Consider the following 17,209-nt stretch of genomic DNA (forward strand, 5'->3'; position numbering starts at 1 on the left):
GCAAAACAGTCCTGTAGCGTAGCATCCGTGTCATCTGACCACTTCTGTATTGAGCGAGTCACTGGTACGTCCCGCTTTAGTTTTTGCTTGTAAACAGGAATCAGGAGGATATAATTATGGTCAGATTTGGAAAATGGATGGCGAGGGAGAGCTTTGTATGTATCTGTGTGTGGACTACTGGTGGTCTAGAGTTGTATTTTTCCCTCTGGTTGCACCTGACATGCTGGTAGAAGTTAGAGGAAACCGATTTAAGTTTGCCTGCATTTATGTCCTCGGCCACCAGGAGCGCCGCTTCTGGAAGAGCGTTTGCTGATGTCCTTATACAGCTCGTTGAGTGCGGTCTTAGTGCCAGCATCGGTTTGTGGTGGTAAATAGACAGCTACAAATAATATAGATGAGAACTCTTGGTAGATAGCATGGTCTACATCTTATCATGAGGTATTCTACCTCCGGCGAGCAATACATAGAGACTTTAATATTAGACATCACACTCCGTTTTAATTTTAAATAAGACATGGCCCAATGGTGCAAAATCAAGTAATTTTTTATTCTACACAAACAGGAAACCAACTAATTTGGATACTTAGTTTGAAACTAAATCTTGAGGAATTAACAAATCTTGCTGATTTAAAGAGACTTTTTCTTCTTCCTTTCAGACAATTTTTTGTTGATTTAACCATTCGAATATGCTCTTAAAAGTAAACAATGATTTTCTATAATGGAAAATATCATTGTTTTTGCTGACTATCTTCACTTTACATTCATTCATGGAGAGGATTTTCTACACAGCTCACCACTGAGGTAAATGGAAAGTTGTTTACAAATACTTTGAAAAAAAAACAAAAAATAAGAAAGTGTGACAACACAACAAAAAGATAACGATAGTTTTAAAAGTCGTTAATTGTAGCCACTTGTGTACAAAGCTATGTACCCAGAAAACACCAAAGGAAGGCAACAACTAATGGAAGGGGGATATTTTAATCTGAAGTTTGTCATGATTTAAAAATGTTGCTGCTTGCAAGATAACTCTTTGCATAAGAGCGTATTGTATCGTTCACGGCTTCAGACACACTACTAGAGTCCTCCACTATATAGACTAAGGTCATTTCACTGCAGGGTAGAATCAATAAAACCCTATTAAATGCCATAAATAAATGAAATTGTTACTTTTACCATTTCCTATTATTTCAGTGTATGATAAATACAGTTTCATTGGGTTGATACCAGACTACTTATTGTATCTAAACACTGGAGGCAGAGATCTAAGTCCACACCAGACGAATCATCAATCTTGGAACGTGAACCATTGGTGATACTCCGGTGCTTGTTGCCCGTGACTAAAGCTGATATGGAGAATCATAAAGTGTTCCCTCGGCTGTTTCTCCTAGAGGGACCGTTTTGGTCCATGGTAGAAACTTTTCACTAAAGGGTTCTTAAACAGTTCTTCATTGGGTGAAAGGGTTCTACTACACAGGGACAGGCAAAGAACCCTTTTAGAACCCTTTTTTCTAAGAGTGTATAATGACATTTCGTGTAAGGCCTTTGGGTGAGTCTTGATCCAGTACGTGTACTTCTCTTCAGCTTTCAAGGTCTACTTGTACATGGCATTGAAGGCTCGACCAATGATGAGCCTGCGCACCTCACTGGTGCCTGCTCCGATCTCGTACAGCTTGGCGTCCCTCAGGAAACGGCCCATGGGGTAATCATTAATGTAGCCGTTGCCACCTGCAGGTGGAGAAACGCAACAATGACTTGTCATAAATCAAATGAAAAACAAGCCCTCCGATCCCTCCACCTCCCCAGAGAGATTATAGTTAGGATGAACACAACTGTAAAACAGTTGCACATGCAGTGTTAACATTAGCTACAAAGATCAACATGTTTCTATAAAAGTGCATGGCTGGCTTGGTTCTTACCCAGGCACTGAATTCCATCCAGAGCAACTTGAGTGGCATTCTCAGCACAATAAAGAATGACCCCAGCACAGTCCTGCAATAACACCAAGTTAATATTGTGCCATCCAATATTGTTTTTCTATCATATTACATTATAAAATGTAACATTACATTTGTCATCAACACTTTCATCCAATACATTTGCTGTTACATTACCTCTATGAATTTCACATTAATAATCGAGAATGCTCACCTTGGAACTGAAGTGTCCCTTGTCACAGGCTCGTGCCACGTTATACAAATACTGTCTACATGCACCCAGGCGTGTGTACATGTCGGCCATCTTTGCTTGCATTAACTGGTAGGAAGGGAAAAAACATCAATTCCAGGAAAGGCAAAATAAAGTTGTTATACCTGAATGCATTATTAATTCTCACATCAAATGTAGTCATTTCAAAACCTTAAAAGGAGGTGGTATATGCAAGAGAAATAGGTGGAGATTTGTTGTAAGTGGAATATGATTGGTCCCGTGTGGCTCAGTTGGTAGAGCATGGCGCTTGCAACGCCAGGGTTGTGGGTTCATTCCCCACGGGGGGACCAGGATGAATATGTATGAACTTTCCAATTTGTAAGTCGCTCTGGATAAGAGCGTCTGCTAAATGACTTAAATGTAAATGTAAATGTAATGATTGACACAAGTGCCCTTTCTTATTTGAACGCCTGAGAATGGTTTGGTTGATTTCCCACCTGGAAGTGTCCAATCTTCTGTCCGAAAGCTTCTCTAACGTGCAGGTAGGGAACGGAAAAGTCCATCACAGATTGCATAATGCTGAAAGAGGGGAGCATTTTCTTCATTGCAGAACAAACTCAGCAAAAAAAAAAGAAACATCCTCTCACTGTCAACTGCGTTTATTTTCAGCAAACTTAAAATGTATAAATATTTGTATGAACATAAGATTCAACAACAGACATAAACTAAACAAGTTCCACAGACATGTGACTAACAGAATAGTCATGGAATAATGTGTCCCTGAACAAAGGGGGGGTCAAAATCAAAAGTAACAGTCAGTATCTGGTGTGGCCACCAGCTGCATTAAGTACTGCAGTGCATCTCCTCCTCGTGGACTGCACCAGATTTGCACGTTCTTGCTGTGAGATGCTACCCCACTCTTCCACCAAGGCACCTGCAAGTTCCGGACATTTCTGGGGGGGGAATGGCCCTAGCCATCACCCTCCGATCCAACAGGTCCCAGACGTGCTCAATGGGATTGAGATCCGGGCTCTTCGCTGGCCATGACAGAAAGCTAACATTCCTGTCTTGCAGGAAATCATGCACAGAATGAGCATGGCTGGTGGCATTATCATGCTGGAGGGTCATGTCAGGATGAGCCTGCAGGAAGGGTACCACATGAGGGAGGATGTCTTCCATGTAACGCAAAGCGCTGAGATTGCCTGCAATGACAACAAGCTCAGTCCGATGATGCTGTGACACACCGCCCCAGACCATGACGAACCCTCCACCTCGATCCCGCTCCAGAGAACAGGCCTCGGTGTGACGCTCATTCCTTCGACACTAAACGCGAATCCGATTATCACCCCCGGTGAGACAAAACATAAAAATGCCTCCTTGCAGTGGCATGAGTGCAGTGCATGCCTAAGGCACGTTCACGCAGATGAGCAGGGACCCTGGGCATCTTTCTTTTGGTGTTTTTCAGAGTCAGTTGAAAGGCCTCTTTAGTGTCCTAAGTTTTCATAACTGTGACCTTAATTGCCTACCATCTGTAAGCTGTTAGTGTCTTAATGACCGTTCCACAGGCGCATGTTCATTAATTGTTTATGGTTCATTGAACAAGCATGGTAAACAGTGTTTAAACCCTTTACAATGAAGATCTGTGAAGTTGTTTAGATTTTTACGAATTACCTTTGAAAGACAGGGTCCTGAAAAAGGACATTTCTTTTTTTGCTGTGTTTAGATAGACGTAGACAGAATAGGCTCATGGGCATGTGTTATAAACCCAGAATATGTATATTTACCCGATAGGTCCTGCTGCAAGCACAAGTCTCTCCAGGTCAAGTCCACTCATCATCACATAGACTCCCTTGTTGAGAGGACCCAAGACATTCTCCTCTGTAATCAAAAGACAACGTTGCAATTGAAAACGTAATTCATAATGATAAAAAATATTTCTGAACACACTCACACAGATGTGCATACATGCTCAGGCACATGCGCGCATGCACACACCTGGAATCTTGCAGTCCTCAAAGATAAGTTCACAAGTGTTGGATCCCCTCATTCCCAGTTTATCCAGCTTCTGTGCTGTGCTAAACCCTGGCATTCCCTGTAGGAATAAAAGTTGGGCACACATTTACCAATATGTCCAGACTAGGGTTGCAAAATTCTAGTATCTTTCACAAAACTCCCAGGTTTTCCAGAAATCCAGAATCCTCCAAAACACGATTACTGGGAAACCTGGGAAATGTTGGGAAAGTCCATGTAGAGGCCGAGACAGAAGCGTTTCCATTATTGATCATAATAAAAGAAAGTGTAAAAGGGCCCAGACCCATAACTGATTAAGTATAAACGGGTCCAGAGCAACGGACCCTCTAAAACTGCATGCGGTCGTGCAGAACAAATATCAACCCATGGAGAGAAGCCAGAGATTGAACTTCACTCAACTTTTTAGAGCAGTGATCACCAACCGGTCAATCGTCCAAGGCATTCCTAGTCGATAGCCAAACATTTCTGTAAAACCCAACGATAAAGCCTTGTGTTCCTATTTTGTTTTATTCGTCTCGGGCTATTGTCAGTAGGTGCAGCCGATTCAGCTACCCTGTGCAATGGGTAGGCAAACTTACCATTTGGAACCATTTCATGTGTCTGAAGGTACCCGGGCCCGGAGAGCAAATCAAGTGCACTATAGGCTTACCGCTGGCCAATCGGATGGCTCATATTACTGTGTCTCCAGTAATTTAGCAGGCATAAAAGAAAGCAAAGTTGATACTGTGAGATTTAAAAACCATGACTAGAGAGACTGTATTCAACACTTATAAGCCATAAAATGCTTGTTCTTCCTATTTACACTCAACGCTACAACAAGCACTGCAGCAGTAATAAATTAGTAGGAAAGTGTATCTATAGGCGTTGTTATTATTAGCGGCTTTGGTCTTTTAATAATCAAGGAATATTTAACTTTCTCTGTTCATAGGAGTAACATGAATTTGTAGGCAGAAATAATGTGGTGAGACTTGAGTTTCGCCATCAGCTGAAAGACCGTGTCCCCATTTTGGTCAGTGTCAGCGGCGGAAAAGGAGAGCGGAGGGATGTTGAGGCAGACCTTCAGTCTGCCGCCCTCTCCCTCAGGCCAGTGAAATAAAAAAATAAAAACTATGCATTGGCAGGGCAATTCAAGCAAAGCCAATATGCGGTATTCATGTATTGGGCCTATAGCCTACTGCACAAACCTCATTGCTACAGTACTGTTTTTAATTTGTTAATGTTGCATAGGCTTATGTTTAAGTCATAAAAATATAATCTGAGCAGTAGATCTCAGCTTGCATTTTGACTCAAAGTGATCTTGACTCAGAAAGGGTTGGTGACCACTGTTCTACAGTTTCCCAGTAAACATTCAACGTTTCCCTTTACTGTGGCAATTATGATCGAATCAACGTAATATTAGCCACTTTCAATGCAACATACCGAAACAAAACAAACTACACAACAGATTTTGTTGTAGGCAGAACGCATCGGAGTAGGATTCTATTGCATTGACACACAGGACGTACTCTACACAGACCGGTGCGGCATAACCAATCAGACCTGCAATAGGCCTATATCCAAACAGACCATATATGGTCATATCTGTTCCATTTACTTTGAACTGGACTGTGTTTACAGCATGAGCAGTTGTGAGTAGATGCGCTTGGTTTGAGATCAAAGCGAGAGCTGCATGTAGCCACGTGTGCACATTTTGTTCATATCCTTTGCTAGTTAGTGAGTTATTAGCCCAGTTATAGATCATTTGTAGACAGCAATAGGGGAGTGATTGCTTCCTACAAGAGCACAAAATATGTACATTCCTAGACATATTTGAAAAACGAGTCAGGTAAAGAGATTGTCTTAAAGGGGCAGTGTTGTATTTTGAGACAAGCTTGAATAAGCTAAGTAGCCAATAGGCAGAGGGAACATTAATTTGTCTGTTTCTCTGTAAATGGTATAATGCATTTTATTTTGTAAAGTGGTTTGCCTAAACAACATTTCCAGTCACCTCCTTGTCTGAAGGACAAGTGGATAAACAGGTTAATGCCAAGCCCTGCATGTTAAAAAAAAAAAAAATCTCATGGAATGTAGGCCTACATTGAACACCAAACATTGGCTGCTACTGTAGGCTGAATGATAGAACAGCTATTTCCATGTTAAAATGTTATAGGATGCATTTTCTCCATTGTTTTTGATGGTAGGCCACTCTGGTAGGTCCACCTTATGATCAAATAGACACAGTAGCCTACTTGACCACTTAAAACTAACTTAAAGCCAGTACAGATTCAGAGTTCACAGTAAACCTGTAACTTAAAGTGGGTACATATTCAGAGTTCACAGTAAACACGCGCTGGAAGTTACACAGACTTTTCAAAACGTTTAAGTTTGCACTCAGCAGACCTGCAATTTGCTTAAAGCCGAACAAAAAAAACTAGAGGGAATATAGACCCAGACCCATAACTGGTGAAGTGTAAATAGGCCCAGGCCCATAACTGGTAAAGTGTAAATAGGCCCAGACCCATAACTGGTAAAGTGTAAATAGGCCCAGACCCATAACTGGTAAAGTGTAAATAGGCCCAGACCCATAACTGGTAAAGTGTAAATAGGCCCAGACCCATAACTGGTAAAGTGTAAATAGGCCCAGACCCATAACTGGTAAAGTGTAAATAGGCCCAGACCCATAACTGGTAAAGTGTAAATAGGCCCAGACCCATAACTGGTAAAGTGTAAATAGGCCCAGACCCATAACTGGTAAAGTGTAAATAGGCCCAGACCCATAACTGGTAAAGTGTAAATAGGCCCAGACCCATAACTGGTAAAGTGTAAATAGGCCCAGACCCATAACTGGTAAAGTGTAAATAGGCCCAGACCCATAACTGGTAAAGTGTAAATAGGCCCAGACCCATAACTGGTAAAGTGTAAATAGGCCCAGACCCATAACTGGTAAAGTGTAAATAGGCCCAGACCCATAACTGGTAAAGTGTAAATAGGCCCAGACCCATAACTGGTAAAGTGTAAATAGGCCCAGACCCATAACTGGTAAAGTGTAAATAGGCCCAGACCCATAACTGGTAAAGTGTAAATAGGCCCAGACCCATAACTGGTAAAGTGTAAATAGGCCCAGACCCATAACTGGTAAAGTGTAAATAGGCCCAGACCCATAACTGGTAAAGTGTAAATAGGCCCAGACCCATAACTGGTAAAGTGTAAATAGGCCCAGACCCATAACTGGTAAAGTGTAAATAGGCCCAGACCCATAACTGGTAAAGTGTAAATAGGCCCAGACCCATAACTGGTAAAGTGTAAATAGGCCCAGACCCATAACTGGTAAAGTGTAAATAGGCCCAGACCCATAACTGGTAAAGTGTAAATAGGCCCAGACCCATAACTGGTAAAGTGTAAATAGGCCCAGACCCATAACTGGTAAAGTGTAAATAGGCCCAGACCCATAACTGGTAAAGTGTAAATAGGCCCAGACCCATAACTGGTAAAGTGTAAATAGGCCCAGACCCATAACTGGTAAAGTGTAAATAGGCCCAGATCCATAACTGGTGAAGTGTAAATAGGCCCAGATCCATAACTGGTGAAGTGTAAATAGGCCCAGACCCATAACTGGTAAAGTGTAAATAGGACCAGACCCATAACTGGTCAAGTGTAAATAGACCCAGACCCATAACTGGTGAAGCTGTTGTAAGTGGAATATGGAAGGCGTTTGGTTTCATTGCCTATGATAAATACTTGCCTTCTCCACAATGAAAGCTGTGATACCCTTTTGGTGAGCCTTCGGGTCTGTCTTAGCGTACACAATGAGAACGTCGGCATCTGGCCCGTTGGTGATCCAGAACTTTCCACCGTTAAGAATGTAGTGGTCACCTTCAGCAAAATAAAAACCCAGAGAGGAGATGGACAGCATTATGAGCAAAGATGCCATTTAAGAGGTAAGGAACTGGCTCAGTGAACTTGTGCTACTACGGAAAGGGGCTATAAGGAGAGTATTCCAGAGGGCTCACCTTCTTTCTTGGCCTTCAGTTTCATGGACACCACATCGGATCCGGCGTTGGGCTCACTCATTGCCAAGGCACCCACGTGCTCTCCTGTCATGAGCTGGGGAAATTATATTAGAAAGATAAGACATACAGTGCATTCAAAAAGTATTCAGACCTTGACTTTTTCCACATTGTTACGTTACAGCCTTATTCGAAAATTGATTAAAAATATTGTTTTTACACAATACCCCATAATGACAACGAACAGGTTTTTTGAAATGTATTCAAAATAAAAATATACCATATTTACATAAGCATTCAGACCCTTTGCTATGAGACTCAAAATTGAGCTCAGGAACATCCTGTTTCCATTGATCATCCTTGAGACGTTTCTACAACTTGGAATCCACTAGTGGTAAATTTAATTGATTGGACATGATTTGGAAAGACACACACCTGTCTATATAAGGTCCCACAGTTGACAGTGCATGTCAGAGCAAAAACCAAGCCATGAGGTCGAAGTCATTGTCTGTAGAGGTCCGAGACAATATTGTGTCGAGGCACAGATCTAAGGAAGGGTACCAAAAAAAGGTCTGCAGCATTGAAGATCCCCAAGAACACAGTGGCCTCCATCATTCTTAAATGGAGGACGTTTGGAACCACCAAGACTCTTCCTAGAGCTGGCCGCCTGGCCAAACTGAGCGATCGGGGGAGAAGGGAGGTGACCAAGAACCCAATGGTCACTCTGACAGAGCGCCAGAGTTCGTCTGTGGCGATGGGAGAACCTTCCAGAAGAACAACCATCTCTGCAGCACTCCACCGTTGAGGACTTTATGGTAAAATGGCCAAATGGAAGCCACTCCTCAGTAAAAGGCACATGACAGCCCGCTCAGAGTTTGCCAAAAGGCACCTAAAGAACTCTTAGACCATGAGAAACGAGATTCTCTGGTCTGATGAAACCAAGATTGAACTCTTTGGCCTGAATGCCAAGCATCAAGTCTGGAGGAAACCTGGCACCATCCTTACGGTGAAGGATGGTGGTGGCAGCGCCATGTTGTGGGGATGTTTTTCAGCGGCAGGGAGTGGGAGACTAGTCAGGATCGAGGGAAAGATGAACGGAGCAAAATATAGAGAGATCCTTGATGAACACCTGCTCTAGAGCGCTCAGGACCTCAGACTGTGGCAAAAGGACAACAGCCCTACGCACAAAGCCAAGACAACCCAGGACTGGCTTCGGGTCAAGTCTGAATTTCCTTGAGTGGCCCAGCCTGAGCCCGGACTTGAACCCGATTGAACATCTTTGGAGAGACCTGAAAATAGCTGTGCAGCGACGCTCCCCATCTAACCTGACAGCACTTGAGAGGATCTGCAGAGAAGAATTGGAGAAACTCCCAAAATACAGGTGTGCCAAACTTGTAGCGTCATACCCAAGTAGACTCAAGGCTGTAATTGCTGCCAAAGTGCTTCAACAAAGTACTGAGTAAAGGGTCTGAATACTTATGTAAAATGTGATAGTTCCTTTTTTTTTTGCTTTGTCATTATGGGGTATTGTGTGTAGTGTGTAATTGTGCATTGAGGGGGAAAAAACTATTTAATCCATTTTAGAATAAGGTTGTAATGTAGAAGAAGTGACGGGATCTGAATAGTTTCCGAATGCACTGTAACATGGCTATTTCAATTTGAAACTGCCTGTATAGAGTAGACACAAACATGCTCTCCTGTCATGAGCTGGGAAAAGACAACGGTATACATTTCATATCAAAGAAATAAAAAGAACACCTGGCTATTGCACTTTGAGGCTGCCTGTATACTTCAGGGTGCAATTAAGCATGTATGGGACTACAAATATCATCCACACCTTGGCCATGTACTTGTCCTTCTGCTTCGTGTTGCCATGGCGCACCATCTGATTGACACAGAGGTTCGAATGGGCCCCGTAGCTGAGGGCGACAGCTGCCGACACTCGCGACATTTCCTCCATCACAATCACATGATCTAGGTAACCCAATCCTGAACCGCCATAATCCACTTAGAGAGGGGGGGGGTGAGAAGTTAACATAGTGATGATGCTACTTCTAGATCAGATCACCATCACGGCCATTGGTGAAACTACTGGTAAACCATTTTACACCGGGATAAATAGCATAGTGATACATCAACCGAAATCAATATCCATCTCTTACATGGGGCAGTGATACCCAGGAGTCCCATATCACCCATGTCTTTCCAAAAGTCCTGCATGAAAAAAACAAGAGGTTACCAGGTGTAAACCAGGGCTCTTACAAAGTTCATAGTTTTAGTCACTAAATACACACTCAATGTAGACCTACATGAAGAACATTAAGAGTTACCTCTATTGTAATACAATGTCCAGTATTTTTATGATTTAGGTCATGGATCCTAATGATGTCTTGTTATTCATTTGAGGTGGATTACTACTGTTTGTAGTGCAGTCCACAGTAAGATATTACAATTATTCAAGAAGAATACCACACACACCATCCTATTATGGTAAGGTTGTCCTAGCTTGCTAGCTCTTCTTAGAATTGTACATGTCATCATCTCACCCGCATCCCAACAAATTCATTGCTCTTGTCAATCTCATCGGCAATGGGTGCCAGCTTCTCGGCTAGGAACCTCCGGATTGTCTGTCGGAGCTGGACAAAATAGGGAATGACAGCAAAAATATCAAGAAAAAATGTATCAACATGAATTTCAAACGGAATATTTTCTCATGTATACTGTTAGAGTACTGTTAAAAAAAAACAAATGTATCAATACAATAACTACTAGATAGCATCAACATATTTTGATATTGTTATTCCCTTTCAGAGGGAAGTAGCGTCACATGCAGGCACGAACTTTCACCCAATCAAAAACTGCACAAGAAACCCACCCCTCGTCCACACCAACTTTAGCAGTCCGCACGTAACATTTGTGTGGGATCATACCAGTAGCTACCAGAGGTCTGAAAGCATTGTTTGCCCCGTGCATAAATTTGCTCTGAACCGACTAGTAGAGAGCTACAGCTGGTAGCCTAACTGAGCTGAACAACGAGCGTCTCTATGTCGAGACGACATAGGTAGTTAGTACAACCAAAGCCATCTAAATAAGACTCTCGCCACAACAGTTAACGTTATGTCATAACAGTAGCAGTCCGTCATTTTGGCCTCTAACACTAGCTACGCGTCCTTGACACCTTTTTGTTTAGTTCCTTCATAAAAACCCACAATACAGACTTTCAACTGAGCTTGTTGACTGTATAATGTCAGCTGTCTTTGGCCGTTAACTTTCAACTAACGTTAGCTAGCTGACTGAAGTAGCTATCTAACGTTACTTGTATCTGCTCCTCAGTAAGCCCGTTGACGACATCATCCACTGGAAGACCGGCAGCGCATCCTCGTCTTGAAATCTCAGTGATTCTTGCACCCAGGCGGAATGCACTCCTGACTGCAAACATTGTTAAATTGCGGTGCGAGACTGTATGCTCCGAAACAGTCAAGATCAGCGCAAGGTCGGATAATTACACAATTACGGAGAACGGGAATTGTGTCCGACCTGCTACAACAATCCACAAACCAGGGATGCATTCATTACGTCTTGCAACGGAAACAGGTTAAGAACCAAACGGAACAAAACGGGGCGGGACCTACCTGAATTTGTCCTATAGAAACTCTCGTTTTCTGTTGCGAAACGTTTTCCGTTTGGCGTAAACGGTTTCTGTTGCAAAATACAAAATTGTTTTGCAACAATTGTTTTTAATTAATACACCCCATGTTTGGAAGGGAATTCCCTCTACTATGCGCGAAGGTTTTCTGTCAGCTGTTAATGGAATAACGGGTGCATTAGCGCCACCCTGTGTCCTGGAGCACATCATATGACATTATGGGCTACTTGCATCAGAGACTATACAGATTATTGCAACACAAATGCTTCGAAGATAAAAGTGAGCAAATGTAAAAAATAAAATAAAAATATATCAATTGTCATTTGATTTTCAAAAGGTAACATCTCAAAGGGTAAATGATAAAACTGTGACAAAAAGTTATTTAATTTTTTATTACACAGTCCAGTTTCTTATCAGTACAAAGAAAAAGTGAGATTAAAGCATGTCTCTGGAGGCACCAGGACCGGGACTATCTCTCATCATGGTAGCATAGACTGATCTGTACACGCTCAGGACGTCCATTGCAGAGGGGCGAAGATGAGGGTCTCTTCTCTTACACTCCCCGTTGATCTGAAAGAGGTGGAAGTGGACCACGTCACCTCCCGCTACCCTCCCCATCAGGAAACTTGTAACATCTGGAATCTTCCAAATATCTGTTTTTTCATCGTACCCCGGCATAAGCTCATCGGCAAATGGCTGGCCGTCACCGTGGGGCCACAGCTGCTCTGGGGCCACAAATTCCCCTGTGAGCTCCCGGTGGCCACATCTCACTAGCGAGCCCGCAGGGGCCCCGACCTCTGGCAGGGCATCCAGGTCATTGACCACCAGGTGGAAGTCGCTGGTCAGCAGGAACTGTGACAGGGTTTTCACCAGGTCGTTCGAGTCACACATGACTCTGGTCCCGGCGGGGCTGGTGTGGAGGTAATGGAGAATGGAGACGTAGTCCAGTGCCAGCCGCAGGCGGGTCTGCCAGGTATCCCGTACGCGGTGCCTCTCCTGGGCCAGCACGGCAACCAGGTTGAGCAGAGAGCCCAGCGGATGGTACTCTGTGACCAGGGTGTGGTCTTCTGAGCACAGGCCTACCAGCACCACCACGTGGGGCCCTTGGAGGGCCTGGAGCATGGAGAGCCCATGGAGGAAGTCCTCCTGGTATTCCGGGGAGGAGAGCTTGGACAGGGCTACTTTGTGACCCTTCCACTCAGACAGGAAAACCTATGGGAGGGGGAGGAGGACATTGAATAAACACTAAATTACGTCAGACGAAATTGGGCATAGGTTTCAATGTTCTCTGTTGTTGTGTGGCTAACCTGCTTAACAGCTCCCTGGCCGATCATCTTCAACTTGCGCACCTCTGTGCGTACTTGTGGACACTCCAGCCAGGGCGAACAGTTCCTCATGTTGGCCATCCTAAAGTGACGGGGCGGACACGCGCCATGAGGAGTCAGGTGGGGGTCGCCGTCGCCACTCTGCTGCAGTGAGTCCAGGTAGAAGTAGATCACCACATTGCCCAATAGCAGAGCACCAAGGCACAACAGCACCACTGGAACACTGCGCGAGGTAGTGCTGTTGCTTCTGCCCATGTTGCTGTCCTGAGCCTGCTCACAAAGGAAGAGAAGTAACGTAGGCAACTTTTAGAAACCCACAGACCTAAAATTGGCTTAGCTACTGTAGCTATGACATTCAGTCATAAATTGCAAGCAGTCTCCCTCCCTGGCATTTAGGAGTTACAGCAACCTAGCTCTGCAGTGGGCCATGATCTAGAATCCACAATGAAAACAGAAACGAACCTTGATACTTCAAGCACCCTCTGTCTTTGCATAGCTAGCTAACTATATATGAAACCGACGTCAACGTGCGCTGTTAACAGCCACTTTCAGACTGCCCAATACTGGCCTCGAACCAGTGGTTTTCTGCACCGCAACACACGTGACCTCCCTCCTGGACAACGTACCAACCTGCACCTCTTGATTGGCTCCATGCGCAACAATTCAAACTAGCTGTGGAGTGAGTTTACGGCACGTTTTGACCTCCATTCCACATACATACATACATAAATCATATTGCACACACAAAGCATGCCCTATTCACAGTCTATGGCGTTTGTCAGATCAGATGAACGTGTTCACAACACAACAAGCAGTTGCTAGCCAACTCAACACTCGGCTAAGCAGCTGCATGCTAGCTAACCCTTGATCACGACTCTCAGCTCCAGTGATTGGACGAAAGTGTCTTCTGTAAGGGGGAGATTGGTCAAGAGCATCGACACTCGGTTTGAAGATTAACACGCATCGCTTGCAGTACGGTTTTGTACCTTGATCTTTCATATCAAGAATGGGTGTTACTACACAGACAACATCTACATTTTTACAACGCGTGTTCCAGCCTCTGGTCTACATGCATGTGTATTTTGCGTTTGTGAAATTATTTGTATGTGATATGAACATACCAGTAGAGGGATTTATGTTTCGAGAACGGTAGCTACCGCAATTGAGATTCGATTCTCGTTTAGATGGAGTATTTGGCTGTTTTTGGCCTCCAGAGCCAATTCGCCTTTAAACATAGTAAAGCCGTAACGTTAGGTTCCTTTAGTCCATTAATATTGTGCTACATGCTAGCTAGCTAACTTTAGAAACCGAGTGGGAACTACAGGTTAGCAGCTAGTAACTAACTTACCCCTTACTTTACATGATGAGAGAAGACGCTCTGACCTAGTTTCTTATCTATTTAGGACTTGTTCTTTATCAACAGTATATTGTTGTCATTCATTTCTCCAACGTTGAACAATTACATCCGGGTAAAACTTCTACTTGAAGTTCAACTTCATAATAAAAGTCCCCTCGCAGCAAATCAAATCACATTTTGTCACATGCGCCGAATACAAAAGATATACACTTTTACCGTGAAATGCTTACTTACGAGCCTTTCCCCAACATTGCAGAGTAACACAATTGGCTAATAAAAGTAGAAAAATAGTAACGGAATATAACAATAAGGCTATATATATTTTTATTTATTTATTTAACCTTTCATTAACTAGGCAAGTCAGTTAAGAACAAATTCTTATTTACAATGCCGGCTATACACAGAGTACCAGTACCAAGTCCAGTGAGTGTTCGCTGTGCATTGTCAGCGTAAGAGGGTCAGAGCAAAAAAGAGTCAATGCAAATAGTCAGGTAGCCTTGCAGTTAGAGCGTTGGGTCAGTAACCGAAAGGTCGCTGGTTCAAATACCTGGGCCGACAAGGTGAAAAACATGTCGATGTGCCCTTGAGCAAGGCACTTAACCCTCATTTGCTCTATGGGTGCTGTACTACTATGGCTGATGCTGTAAAACAAGACATTTCACTTTACCTATCCGGTCTATGTGACAATAAAAAAAAGCATATTTTTTTTGTCCGGGTAGCTATTTGATGAACTGTTCAGCAGTCTTATGGCTTGGGGGTAGAAGCTGTTCAGGAGCCTTTTGGTCCCAGACTTGATGCTCTGGTATCGCTTGCCGTGCGGTAGCAGAGTGAACAGTCTATGGCTGGGGTCTTTGAAAGAATTTCGGGCCTTCCTCTTACACCTACTGGTATGGAGGTCGTGGATGGCAGGGAGCTGGGCCCCAGTGATGTACTGGGCTGACCCACTCCACTACAGCCCCTTCGATGTGAATGGGGGCATGCTCGCCCCTCCGTTTCCTGTAGTCCACGATCAGCTCCTTTGTCTTGCTGTCGTTGAGAGAGAGATTGTTCTACTGGCACCACACTGCCAGGTCTCTGACCTCCTCCCTGTAGGCAGTCTCATTGTTGTCGGTGATTAGGCCTTGATTTTATTTTTTTTATTTTTTATTTCACCAGTTGAGAACAAGTTCTCATTTACAACTGCGACCTGGCCAAGATAAAGCAAAGCAGTGCGACAAAAACAACAACACAGAGTTACACATAAACAAATATACAAACGTACAGTCAATAACACATCACTTGATGATGGTTTGGAGTCATGCGTGGCCACGCAGTCGTGGGTGGACAGGGAGACGGGGGGACTAAATACACACATTTAAAAAACAATAAATAAATACAAAAAGTATAATCTCACAGTGTCAGTATACATCTCCCTCCCACCCACTTCCCACCCACCCACAGAAATCTACATTCATTCTCACAGAGGGATCCACAAGCAAAACACTAAGGCCAAAAAATCTAACCAAAACAAACTGACATTCACAAACAAAACAACACAAAACAAAACGCCCACTATACAGCACTTTGGTCAACATACGGTTTCCAAATGCTGTCAAAAATGTCTGCTTTATGTTTGATTTGATAATATATAGTCTAATAGGATGTAGTTAGATAGTTCAGTCCTCAAGTTTGTTATTGAGATTGGATTTGAGACTTACAGATTGATGGCTATACATCGTTTTGCAGCTATTAGACCTAGATTACAATACTTTTTCTGATGTTGATCACCAATATTTCAATTTCCCAACAGACATAATCGTGGAAATTGATGGATATACATTCCTAGACACAATGAAATAATAGCACATAGTGTATCTAAAAATGGTGTCCACAAATGCTTTTTGCATCTCCAACAGAGATATGACATTTCTGGGTGCATTACATGCTTTCTGGCAGGAGTGTAGTAAGTCCTATGAATTATCCTAATAGAGATCATAAAAGCTTTGAAACATGGCCAACTAAAGGTAACCTAGACTAATATACAGGCTAATTACAGTGAATTGGATGAAGCTAGCTCTCCAGTAACCCCCCCCTCTCTCTCTCTCTCTCTCTCTCTCTCTCTCTCTCTCTCTCTCTCTCTCTCTCTCTCTCTCTCTCTCTCTCTCTCTCTCTCTCTCTCTCTCTCTCTCTCTCTCTCTCTCTCTCTCAGCTTTGTTTGACAGTACATTATGTCACCACTATAGGCCATATCAAGATGCATTGTGACAGCACTAATATCAATCGTAGATATGTGTCGAATGGTGCATTGCCATCATCTGTTGTGACTAATACATACTGTATGTTAAATAAGTTAAAGGTTAAATATATTTTTTAATGTGTTTCCAACGCAGGTTTAGAGATAAACCTCCCTCTCGCTCTCTCTCTCTCTCTCTCTCATATAAGGTCATCCAATTCTGGTGTTATATTTAACATGTAACTTCTAAACTGCTCTGTGTTCATATTTATTTTTATAAAACTGGATGTGTTGCACTTTAGGTTGAGTATAGTGAGCAGAGCACAGCAGTTAAAACGTTTCAGAAATGTGGGTGTGGGTTTAATAACTTCAACACTGAGTAATGGCACTCAATCTGCTTGATTTGGATTATAGGCACATGTGTGAATTCTACGCCTTTGGATCTCAAGCCTAAACCTCCTGCACCCTGCTCATTATTGAAGGTGGATTACTGCCATCTGCTGGGTC

General features: G+C 43.2%; 2 protein-coding genes across 6 annotated transcripts; both read right to left on the reverse strand.

Moving 5' to 3' along the window:
* Nucleotides 1-528: 528 nt before the first annotated feature.
* ivd (isovaleryl-CoA dehydrogenase) lies at nucleotides 529-11,738 on the reverse strand. The gene is made up of 12 exons (XM_071366709.1): nucleotides 11,479-11,738; nucleotides 10,709-10,798; nucleotides 10,325-10,376; nucleotides 10,000-10,169; nucleotides 8,166-8,259; nucleotides 7,898-8,028; nucleotides 4,141-4,237; nucleotides 3,930-4,023; nucleotides 2,643-2,724; nucleotides 2,149-2,253; nucleotides 1,917-1,989; nucleotides 529-1,725 (listed from the first exon to the last, which is right to left on the reverse strand). The coding sequence occupies exons 1-12, from the start codon at nucleotides 11,599-11,601 to the stop codon at nucleotides 1,592-1,594; spliced, it is 1,245 nt and encodes a 414-aa protein (XP_071222810.1). The 5' UTR covers nucleotides 11,602-11,738; the 3' UTR covers nucleotides 529-1,591.
* A 447-nt stretch (nucleotides 11,739-12,185) lies between these two features.
* pomk (protein O-mannose kinase) lies at nucleotides 12,186-14,695 on the reverse strand. 5 transcript variants are annotated; one of them, XM_071366711.1, is made up of 3 exons: nucleotides 14,482-14,695; nucleotides 13,116-13,403; nucleotides 12,186-13,020 (listed from the first exon to the last, which is right to left on the reverse strand). In XM_071366711.1, the coding sequence occupies exons 2-3, from the start codon at nucleotides 13,386-13,388 to the stop codon at nucleotides 12,244-12,246; spliced, it is 1,050 nt and encodes a 349-aa protein (XP_071222812.1). In that variant the 5' UTR covers nucleotides 13,389-13,403; nucleotides 14,482-14,695; the 3' UTR covers nucleotides 12,186-12,243. The 5 variants fall into 5 exon arrangements, with proteins under 5 accessions (XP_071222812.1, XP_071222813.1, XP_071222815.1 ...); XM_071366712.1 differs by having other exon boundaries at nucleotides 14,489-14,666; XM_071366714.1 differs by having other exon boundaries at nucleotides 14,255-14,495.
* Between the last annotated feature and the right edge of the window lie 2,514 nt (nucleotides 14,696-17,209).

The sequence above is a fragment of the Salvelinus alpinus genome, chromosome 25 (assembly GCF_045679555.1).
Source record: "Salvelinus alpinus chromosome 25, SLU_Salpinus.1, whole genome shotgun sequence".
Taxonomy (NCBI): Eukaryota; Metazoa; Chordata; class Actinopteri; order Salmoniformes; family Salmonidae; genus Salvelinus; species Salvelinus alpinus.